At 45.4% G+C, this 11,666-nt stretch overlaps 1 protein-coding gene across 1 annotated transcript in view; it reads left to right on the top strand.

Annotated features, from left to right (window-relative positions):
• Positions 1 to 7,002, top strand: part of PCLAF (PCNA clamp associated factor) — a 7,276-nt gene extending 274 nt beyond the window's left edge. Inside the window, exons 2-4 of the mRNA XM_019503847.1 lie at positions 36 to 122; positions 966 to 1,131; positions 6,441 to 7,002. Of these exons, the coding sequence (XP_019359392.1) occupies positions 36 to 122; positions 966 to 1,131; positions 6,441 to 6,504 (317 nt within the window). The 3' untranslated portion in view covers positions 6,505 to 7,002. The remainder of the gene's footprint in view (positions 1 to 35; positions 123 to 965; positions 1,132 to 6,440) is intronic.
• Positions 7,003 to 11,666: the final 4,664 nt, after the last annotated feature.

Here is an 11,666-nt window from a genome sequence, read left to right as displayed (position 1 = left end):
GGAGTCCAAGCGGGTCGCTAACGGCTGTGTTCTCCCTGCAGTGGTGGCTGCCCGCGCTCCCCGCAAGGTGCTGGGTCCCAGCAGCAGCGTCAACTCGGGCTCCTCGCCTCCGGCCAAGCGCGGTGAGTGCGGGCCGCGCGGCCGCCGTAACGGCCCGGTGGCAGCTGCCGGGCGGGGAGCGACCCCTCCCCCGTGGTGTGGGTTCTCCCAGCCCCGCCCGGGGAGGGGGCAGGACGGCACCGATCCGCCCGGGGGTGCGGCGTTGGTGTGCGCGCTCCCAGGCCGTGCACAGATGGGTGGGGGCAGGACGGCACCACCCCAGCCCGGGGGGGGGCTGGGTGGCAGCAGAGTGAGGGGCCCTGACAGACTGGAAAGGGGCAGTGGACTTGGTTCCCTCCAGGGTAGTTTGGGTCATGGCCAATATGGACCTTGGAGGTTCCAGCTCGATCCCGGCTGTGAGCGCCAGGAGCTGCCCTCACTGACACCTCATGTGACCCATCTGGCCCCACTTAGATGCCTGGCCTCGTCCAGCCAGAGGCCCCTCTGGGCAGTGCCCCTTGCCTGCAGCCTCCAGGGCCTGGTGTGGCGGTGCTGGGTCCAGAGGCAGGTGACAGCTGCATCCCTGGCAGTGCTGCCCAGTCCCTGCCACGTCTCCCTAGGGCCCGTGCCCTGACAGGAGGGGTTTGCCTTCAGGCTGTGGCTGGGCAATGAGCTGGCAAAGCCATGAGCCCCGGGAGGCTTCTGGCTTCAAGGTCAGCAGTAAAGCCCTGAAGGCGGGAAGTGAAACTGTGCAGGTGCAGCTAGCGTAGGCCTGAGCATCAGGCACAGCGCTTGTTTGGGGGCGCTGCCACAAGCTGGTCCCCCCTGGGTGCAGCATTGCTGCCACAGGGTGACACCAAGTTAGCCCATGCATGTAATGTGTGGGCATCATCTGGCTGGCCAGCTCAGTAATTTTTCCCTTGTAGTTGAAAGCAGGTATGCCGGTGGCAATCCAGTGTGCGTGAGGCCTATCCCAACCTGGCAGAAAGGGATTGGAGAGTTCTTCAGGCAGTCGCCGGGCTCTTCAAGGAAAGAGAACCAGGTACTGGATGACGAGGCAGGAAGCAGCGGAATCGGACGATCGTCTAAGAAGTAAGCACAGGTTCCTGCATCCTTAGGTTGTGGAGAAGACCATGAACAGATGATGACATCTATTTTTCGTGTTTTATTCTCTGCTAGTTACTCCAGCATCGAAGGTGTGAGTGTACAAGGCTTGACTCCCAACCCTGTGTGCTCTGAAATCAGTGCACAGAGTGAATGTGACCTGAAATTTGCAAAAAGCTTTCAAGGTGCTGACTCGGTGGCCGTCACAGAAACAGACACAACTTTTTTCTGTTCTGCTGGGGTTGCCTGCTCTGTCTAGTGCTTCCTTAATTTTGTACCTAATCTCTTCTGGAAAGACTCCAGAGTGTCTCAGCTGCTTCACCTGATATAACTATCTCTAATCTTGTGTTAGATTAGAGGGGAAAGAGATTTCTGAGTTTGGATTTGATGCTGTTCCTTCTAGTGATATTTTTTCCCTTTTTGGGGACAAAACATACATGCCACTTACCTCAAGTGAGATAATTTCTTGTTTCTGGTGGCTTTTGCAAGATTTCAGTGTGGATGGTCCACTGATAAAGCATGGGGAAGTCTGCTAAAATTCAGTGCTGGGGTGGGGGGTGGTAGGGGGGCAATAGACCGTGGCATTGGACTGACTGTGAAAGAAATGGATACTATGGCAAAATGGATGTGACCAGGGTTAGAGGGTTTTCAATGTATGTATTTAAGAGTGCTGACTTTCCTATTCCACTGTGTTAAAAGCCAGTGGCATCATTCAAAGGAATATGTTATGGAAGATGTTTGTGGGAGTTTCAAATAGGCTGAAGGAAGGCCAAGGCTGTGTTAGTCATAACCAAGATCAGAGAGTGGGTATAAAGAACTTGTGATATTTGAAACAGCTCACCTGTTGGAACGCTGTACCCCTGTGTGTGTCAGAAATTTTTGTAACAGTCAATGCCATAGGTGGCAGGCTTGTCTCTGCTGCTGTTTCGGAAGTGTAGTAGAGGCAACGCTGTTCAGTGTTGTACTTTTCTGTTGATTCACAGGTTTTTTGCACCCTTCAGACTTGGTAGCCCAACACAGTGCAACTGTCCAGATACAGTCATTCTTGCCCTGGCTTTGCTTATAAAGAACAGATGTCTGATATTGGTGTAGTCTTTGGATTAAAACTTTCTAATGGAAACTAGCCAGCAAACAGGGTACTGGGCTCAGATCAAGGGAGAAGACTGAGTAGCAGTGTTTCATGAAGCCTGACCTCTCCCATGGTGGTAGATAAGCAAGTATTAGAAGCACAGAACTGGAAGTGGCCTCCTGGGCTGTTTAGTCCACTCTAGTCCCCTGCATTTTGTAGGTAACTATATATCCAAAGAGTCCTTAAAAATAATATCCGCTTACCCTCTGCACACCACAAATGAAAACTCCCTAGTGTGCCAAAGTGTTTAAAAAAAAAAAAAAAGAGAGAGAGAGGGTACTAGGGCACCCATCCATGCTCTGCCACTGCAGGGGCAGCGAAGTAATTGCTGCCTGCTCTTAGACTCCTAAGAAGGCCATTGTACCATACAGACGAAGGCAAAAATTCCTGCAATTCTGGCCAATCTGATTTGAGGGGGGAAAGATTCCCTCCTGACCCCAACTTGGTGATTGCTTTATCCCTGAGCAGAACAGCAGTATTTTCCACTGAGGCACCTGAGAACTTTTTAAGCACCAGCAAGCAGGAGCCAGTGGTGGATGTGTTCAAGTAGGGGTGTCAGATTTGCTTTGTCCCTCAGGCTGCATCTGCAGGGCAAGTGAAAATAGCAGTGGTAGGGCAAGCAGCAGTGGAGGTGGCACAAGGGGCTGTGGCAGTAGACCAGGCAGCTAGCTGGGGGGTGAATGCAATTTAGTGGTGGCATAGTCCTCACTTGTTCGCTTTGTCACCAAGGGCTGTGTCTGGTGCAGCCCCAGGTTCTGCAGTAGGTTCCTTTCCATCCCCCACCCCCTATAATTCCCTGGCATTTGGAACATTGCAGGCTAAATGGGGCAGTGATGTGGGCCAGATCCAGCCTGCAGACCATATGTTTGGCCCTGACTTGGAGGAAGGGGCAGGGAGCCTATCAAGCATTTTGAGGGGAATCTTTCATGGCTTCTGGTGATAACCAATAGATGCCCTGAAGCATAGGATTACTAGGTACCTTCTCTATGGAGAAAATTATTGCTTGGCCTCCATGTGGGAATTGTAGACCCTTGAATCGACATGTAGATCATTGATCCAAAAACACTTTATCCCATTATACTGTCTTCTCAAACTTGTTGAGTTCCATTATGAAGCAATTGTGGTTACTCCCTTCTTAAAGAATTGTCTTGCCTCTGCTCTTATAGTGCTTCCCCAACACTAAACGAAAACTGACATTATTTTGGCTTCACTACTGCTGTTGCAGATATGCATATGCAGAGTAACAGACTTGATGGGTCACTTACTGCAGCTAAGGAGTTAACTTAAACGAGTAGTAACTGACTGTAAAACTGTTTCTGTGAAAATTGCTTGCTGGTGTTGGGGTGGGAAGGGGGCTAAAATGAAAGCAACCCAGAAAGCATACTTGAGGCTGAGGGAAATGACTTCCTGTGGCACACTTTGGTGTCATCTATAAAGTTTCTTTGTGAATACACCAAGGTCTCTAATCTATTGACCTCCTGCAGTGGCATTTAAAGACTGATGAAGTGACAGTAAGTTAATTAGGTAAATTAGTCCTATTCTCATGGATTTTCCCCTTGGATCACTCTTTTTGTTTCCCCCAGATAGTTTATTTGCACTGCCTTTGGGCGTTTATAGATGTGCTTGAGCCCTGCTAATTACAAGGGTCTGAGCATCATGTGTATCAGCATCTCTCCACTGAAAAAATGACAGTGGGGCACTTTGAACTAAAGCTCCAACCATGTTCCCACATGCTGGATTTACAATGCCTTGGAGCAGCCACCTCCCTGTTTGTGTTAGTGCCCTTTGAGTTCCCTCTTTAGGACCAGAAAGAGTAAGGACTGGTCTTCAGGAAGCCTGTATTCAGCCATCCATTGTCTCTTGATGGCCCTTTCCCTTCTAACAGAGCAGGGAGGTATGCACAGGTCTGCCTCCAATGCAGTTAACTCTTTCTGTGCATGTCACGTGCCTCAGCTTGCCCCACTAGCCTGTGCATTTAACCCCAACATACTACAAACTACCATTATCTGTTTCAACTTTAGACATCCTCAGATTCATATAATAACTGTGTTGCTACTGCCCTAACTTAATGTACAGCTACTCCTTGCTTAACATTGTAGTTACATTCTTGAAAAATGTGACTTTAAGTGAACTGATGTTAAGCAAATCCAGTTATGTCACAGTAGTTGCCTACTAGCAGGCAGTGGCCAAACAACGTTATAACTGAACATTGTGAGACTTTAAATGACTTATGTTCTCTAATAGATTAGCAACGTAATAACAAAACAGTGTTAGCTGGGATGAAGTTATGCGAGGAGTACCTGTATCATTAATTTCTGCTCTACAAAGTCTGCTGAGGATGTTGGCTTATTCTGTTGGGGTTTTTTTTTTTCTTTTTTCAAAATCTGAATTGCTGTGTGTCTACCTTAACTGACACTTAAAAAAAATCTTGGGAGCTGTTGCAGTTTGCAAGTGAGCAATGTGAAGCCTTGTCCTATAAAGACTCCTATCCTTTTGGACAGCTGCTGGTTCAGGAGTAACAAGATTAGAAGTAAAACTTATGTTCTTTAATTTTGGGAGTTGCAGTATGGTCCCTGAACAAGAACGGGTGAGACTTGGGACCATATCTTTGAGGGGGCAATTAGAAGGTGTCCTAGGGGGATAAAGGACTCTGAGCCTCTTAAAGTCATACTCTATCTTGCAGTATGAGATGGGCACAATGTCTTAATCTTCATGTGGAGAATATGCTGCAGAAAGAGCCCTGAATTGGACTGAAGACCTCTCCTTAAGACAGCTACCTTGATTCCAATTTGAGGGTTTTGGCTCCCAGCAAACCATAGACTTTACAGATAGACAGGCCTATTGTCCTACGTTAAGTACCTGTAAAATATCCGAATCAACTATGCCTTAAAACAATCAGGGATGTTGGTTGTAGCTCTGTGGGTATAAGGACATAAGCAGACAAGGCTTCATAGATTTCATAGGTTTTCATAGGTTCTTTGGGTAAATCTGATATCTTTTATTAGACCAACTAAAATACTTGGAAAGATTCTTTGCAAGCTTTCAGGTCTTTCCAATTGTAGCTGATCTAATAAAAGATATCTGATTTACCCTTAGAACAATCAGCTAATTCCAGTTAATTGCCATTCATGTGTAAACAACTTCACCACATAATTGAAGTAGTAGTTTGGACTAATTGGCTACAAATTAAGCTAGCTGTCTGTTAGCCTGAGGCTTTATTAAAATGAGGCTTCAAAAAAAAGTTGTGTACTTGTACTGATTGGAAGGTTCCTATTTGATACCTAGAAGACTTTAAAAAAAACAAACAGGTGTTCAACCCCCAGTGGAGCCATGACATCCTGCCAGTGGGTCTCCCTAAGGGTTGGGAAATCTGGCAGCAATTTTAATACAACCACCCCTCCCTCCTGCCAAGTTCCTAAACCCTGCATGGCCAGATTAGGGCTAGGCCATGCCTCATCCCCTTTTTTCTGCATGCCTGATTGGGCCCCACTGTACCTGTTCAGTCAGGCCCATCAGTTGGATCTAGCCTATGGATGGACCAGGCTCCAGCCAGCCTGCCCCTCGGGTAAATAGGTTGAGCACCTGTTACAAATAATCACACGCATTGTCAAAACTCTTTAAAAACAAACAAAAAAAGAAAAGCCCAAACTTGTGACTAGTATTGGTCAGTACATGGTAGTCCACTTAAAGTCCACATGACTTATGAGGACGGGATGTGGGAACTAGGCTTATTTAGTCTGCAGAAGGAGAAGACTGAGAAGAGATTTAATAGCAGCTTCCAACTAGCTGAAGGGAGGGAATTTGAGGGAATTCATAGATTGTAAGGGTGAAAGTGGCTGGAGCCTGGACTGTTCTCAGTGGTGGCAGATGACAGAACAAGGAGCAATGGTCTCAAGTTGCCGCAAGGGGAGTTTAGGTTAGATATCAGGAAGAATTTTCTCACTAGGAGGGTAGTAAAAACTGGCACAGGTTACCCAGAGAGGTTGTGGACTTTCCATCCTTGGAGGTTTTTAAGACCTAACTGGACAAAGTCTCGTCTGCGATGATCTAGTTGGGGATAGTCCTGCTTTGAGCAGGGGGCTGAATTAGATGTGACCTCCTGAGGTGCCTTCCAACCCTAACTTTCTATGATTCTGTGAAAAGTTAATATACCCTTTTCCCCTCACAGAGCTCGCCCCCTCCCTCCAGATCCCGCAGAAGATGACGCATCCTCTGAAGATGAGCAAATGTGACCCTCTTGCACATCCTTTGAAGATGAGCAGATGTGACCCTCTTGTGCCTCCAATCTGAAATTTAATTTCCTATACTTGACTTGGATTTTTGTACACTTTGTATATAACTTGATATTCATACTGGCTCTTGTTCAGTTATTGTACAGAACTTAAGTAATGTTAGGCTTTTTACTAAGTAATAATCAGCTATAAGTTTGAGTGATTACAAGAAAAATAATGGTGAAATTAATATATACCTTCTGATGCTTAGCATGCAATATAACATTTTGTGCAAATCTTATTATAATAATATTATTTTTATTATTATTACTTTTTTTTTACCTTTGCTTAAAATTGTTGCCTTCCCCAGCCATTTCACTGTATTGTACTATTTTTCACCTGCAGGCATTTCTGTTGCTAAGAATTGTGCCATATTTGTGCTCTGGTGAAAAAGCAGACTTTGACTTTGTTTTTTACTTATAAATAATTAAATTGAAGTATCCTGCGACCAAATCTGAATCTGTATCTTGACTGATACTGGTCACTGCTTTCTCTTTATGAAGTTAAAGTTAGAAAAATATACTAATGTTAAAAAGCAGAGGCATGGCATTTGAGAAATCAGGGTGAAATAATGGAGGGTGTCATTGAGACACAGGGTGCCTAGGTAAAAAGATGGAGCTGATTTAATATCCACATTGCACCATAGGACAGCCTAACAAAATCAGGGTAATGGTTGGTATTCCTGCTACCTAAAGCAATAGGTCCACCTCAATCTCTTAAGTGAAACTAAAGTTGGCAGGGTACTTGTTACAAATTGGATTGCTTCTGTTTAACCAAGCGAAAGATTTCAGTTATTTATTTCCTCCTACCTCTAGAACAGGAATGGCCAACCCATCGCTCTGGAGCCACATGTGGCTCTTCAGAAGTTAATATGCTTCTCCTTGAATCTTTGCACAAGCACACATTGAGCAGCTTCCATAGCCATTATGTCATGTCACATTACATCACGCAACTGCTCACAGCAAGCACACTACTCGCTTTGGACTTAGAAGTTTGGATTCTGGAGCTGTGGGTTGGCTACCCCTGCAGAGTAGGGCTGCACAAAGCTTCAGTCCCTGATCTGACCTGGTGGAGATTCAGACCAATTCAGAACTTTCCAAATCGATTCAGAGAGATTTGGAAAGATTTGGCGATTTGGATATAGACACAGCTTTAAATGTTTTTTCTACATACCTCCAAGGTACCAGGGGATGCACCCCAGCATCACAGCATTCATGCATGGAGCATCTCACAGGAGCACAGGGGGCTCCCCAGCATGCTTGGGAGCAGGCCCAGAAGTGGACCAGAAGCACTTCTGGGTCTGCTGGGCCCACCCCCAGCTCAGTGACTGGTGCCTCCTGGGTTTGGGAGGGCACCTGGGGTCCCCCTGAAGCTGATCATTGGGGGGAGGGGGGCAGTGTGCTCCCTAGTGGAGCAGAAGTACTTCCGGTCTACTTCCGGGTTTGCCATGGAGCACATGGCCCCCCCGGCACCCACGGGCTGCTCCATCTGCCTCAGTATTGCAGCGATCATGAGCCACACTGGTACCTCGAACTATGTAGAAAAACATGTAAAGCTGTGTCTGTGTCCAAATCGCTGATTCTCTGAATCGGCACCGAATCTTCAGATTTGGATTTGGCCAAATCAAATCAGGGACAGTGATCTGAATCAACAAATTGAATCACTGTCCTTGATTTGGGCCTGCTTTGCCCGCTCCTGCTGCAGAGTATTGGCTTGTTGCCCGTTACCAGTTCAAGGTTAACAGGATGGGGCTGCCACATCCCTCCTTTTGATGCTGGCTGGAAGCTACCCAATGGAATAAGGGGACATCCTAATAGAAAGAGTGAGTTTTATTGTCCTAACTGTTATTTCTATGGCTTGCTGGCATCTCATGGATCCACTGTGACACTGCTGGACTCTATGCTCATTCATACTCTTGCTCAAAAGTTCTGCAATCTTTCTGAACTCAAGGCAACCCTAGGTGGACTTAAAGCATCCCATGGAAAATACCAGCTCTTGGTTTTCACTCTATTTGTCTACAAAATAATAATAGAACAGTTTTTTCTGTTGCAAAGAACTCAAAGGCCACAGCTGTGGATTTTTTAAATCTTTGGGCCTATCTTGTGACTCGGATTTGTAAAACACAGCTAACATTGTATGGCTCCACATTGCACCCTTGAAAGGATCTAAAGACACCCCAGCATGCTATCGCACCCTGCTTGAGAATCCCTCTAGCTGTTCTAGTCTGGACAATGGCAGCAGAGCTTCAGCTAAGATCCTGTCAGTGCTAGAGTATGTACACTCATGCTATTACTGTGCATGAATAAACTCCAGAGCAAAAAGTATTATCCTGCTGTGGAGTAAGTTAGCTTACTCCAGCCTAATGGGGGCACATATGTCAATGTCTAGACCTTTACTGCACAGCTAATTAGTCAACTGCACAATAAATCTCATGTAGAAGCACCCTGGCTGTACAGAACAACACTGCTTCTAGTGTGGATGCAACTATAGCAGCAAAGCTGTACTTGCCCATGTAATAAAACCTATGCATGGCAAAAAGAAGCCATCTCTAGAGTAGGGAGTTCAACCTTGCTTGACTCTTTGCAGGCTTCATCCAGCTGAGTCAACATGGCCTTTGTTTGCTCTGCTGCTCCTGAAACAAATCTCCAGGAGGATTCTGTACCCTAGAATTCAATAGTGGACTCCTAGTCCTGGTCCCTGGAGGAGCCCTGTGACCCAGGTGATGTGGTTCCACAGGCCAGATGTTTGACACCCCTGTTCTAAAGCCTTCTATCATGCAGTGATGGAGGGAAGAGACAACCCTTAGACACCTGTTAGTAAGGTTTTTCTAGACAAGTAGTGCTTCACCTTCTGGCCCCATAAGCTAGATGAATGACACAGGATTGGTCCTTGAGCAAGACCCAGTGCGGGGTTGGCACAGGGTGGGGGCAGTTAGTCTGCAGGTGTGACCCCAGAAGTCAGATCTGGTTGCGGCACGGCCCTGTTCACCAGCACAGTTGAGTGTGAGGGCAGTTAATTGCCACAGTTTAATCCAGAACAATGGCAATTAACATGGCAACCACTCGCCCTCTGCCAAATTTCCAGACCTGGGGAGAGCCCCATAGACTAAGCTGAACACCACTGCCATAGACAACAGACTTCTAAGTCCTAAATCATACCTGGAAAGTGAGATTTGAGTTCCATTTATGTCCACATTTCTCTAGCAATAAAGCTGAAAAGAACTGGACTCCAGCTACATCCTATCTCCATTCCCCTTTGCCTCAAAGTTACTGCCAGTGAGTGTCTAACGAGGGCCTTTCTTGAGTAGAAAGGCAATAAAGGATGCTAAATTAAAATCTTGTACTTTCTTTTCTAAAGGCTTTAACAGGTTTCCCCTCTCCCCACTCCGTATGTTTAAGAAAAGGCTCAAGATTTTTAGTAATGAGCAATAATTGGACATAAAACTGTGAGCTGCAATGAATTGTTTAATGCAGCTATAAGCAAGGATTTCATTAGTGCCTTATCCCTTATTGGGCCTGAGGCAATGCACTTCACACAACTGCTGCCATAATGCAAACATTGAGCAGCTGCAGTGACCCATAGCTAAATGCCCAAGACAAGTCTAAAGTACATTCAATATGATTTCTGCCTTGCCCAGGTATTTATGAGCTATCAAATAATAAATTGTACAAATGGTGCAAAAATCTAAGCAGGTACTTCCATCCCTACATGATTAGTAGATCAAACAAAACAGATCAACCAAAAACATTGTGCTTTCAATTCCAAAGTTAAATCCTGTTCTTATACTGTGCAGTGGAGGAGACCTCTAGAAATCCTGCCTATCAGTTACCTGGACTGTGGCAGGCTCACAAGTGACTGGACCATTAGTGAATGATGCAAAAGCAGTAAGCTGAGGTAACAGGATTTCTAGACAACTATTTTTGGTAGAAGAGTGTGTTATTTGAAGAACTGATGCATCTGCCCTTCAAGTAGGGGCTGAGCTCATAATACATCCTAGAATCATATGTAGTACTCTGTTAAATCTTGGGAAGCCTGTATTTGATTATTGCTGGTGTCTAAGGGCTTGTGTACAGACCCTTAGGAATTGACCCATGCTTGTAAGTTTTCCCATGTATATAAGCACTACAGTAATGTAATAAAGGGAGGGAGGGGCACAAACTTGGCAGGGGCACAAACAGCAGCAGTTGCACTCCAGGCCTGGATGCTACTGGAAGCAGCAGAGCCATTGGCACTGCCAAGTCCATTGCTGCCACCCAGGGTACTCAAGTGTCCAGTTTTGCCTCTGAAACACTAAAATAAAAACTTTGTTACAGCCTAAAGTCATGTCAAAGCAAGCTGCCTTCTTGCAGGTCACATTTAAAAAGGATTACAAATGGAGTCAATTCCAAATAATAGAAACTGTAATTTTAGCACTCCCCTTTTTTATACAAGTGGTAATGGCAAAATCAATATCAGTACTAAAAAGAAATAAAACCTGGGCATGCTAATAACCATGAGTACTGGTTACATTTGAGGGGATATTAAACCTGAATGGTGAGCCTTGTTACTAAAATACCCACAGCTTGTAAAAAAAAAAAAAAAGGATTTCTGTTTCTGTGGGGAGAAATGTTTTAGGTTGCATAAATTGCCATTGTGGCTGAGGAATTGGCCTCCTGTGAGACCTTGTTTAAAAACAAATTACACCATTTAATTAAACTAGTGCAAACCTCTGGACACATGTTGGTTTATAACTAGCTTTCCTCAATTTAACTTGGGTTAGTTTATTACCAGCTCCTAACTGATCAGTGATCATTTCATGGCCACACATTTCCTCCAGTATCAGGGAAGGATGTCTCATTGCTGGGTACCATTCTGTAGCTTTCCAGGGCCATACACAACTAAGGGGATTGGAGTCTTCTTACTGCTGATAGAAATTAAAGCTGCATCAGGCAACTCAGCCATATAGTAGCTGTGCAGGTGGTCCCTGTGCCTTCCTGGGGCATTTTCAAAGTTTTCTGAAGACTTGTGAAAGGTTTAAATTCCCCTTATATGTGGAATAATCTCTGGAAATGGACAGGAATCCCCAATCACTTCTCAGTATTCTTCTGTGTAAGTTTTCTTTCTGACCATTCTAAATATGAAAG

This window comes from Gavialis gangeticus, unplaced genomic scaffold, assembly GCF_001723915.1.
Source record: "Gavialis gangeticus isolate Ggan-Ray unplaced genomic scaffold, GavGan_comp1, whole genome shotgun sequence".
In the NCBI taxonomy this organism is placed as follows: domain Eukaryota; kingdom Metazoa; phylum Chordata; order Crocodylia; family Gavialidae; genus Gavialis; species Gavialis gangeticus.
The sequence above is the reverse complement of the archived record's forward strand: the minus strand, read 5'-3'. Positions and strand labels throughout refer to the sequence as shown.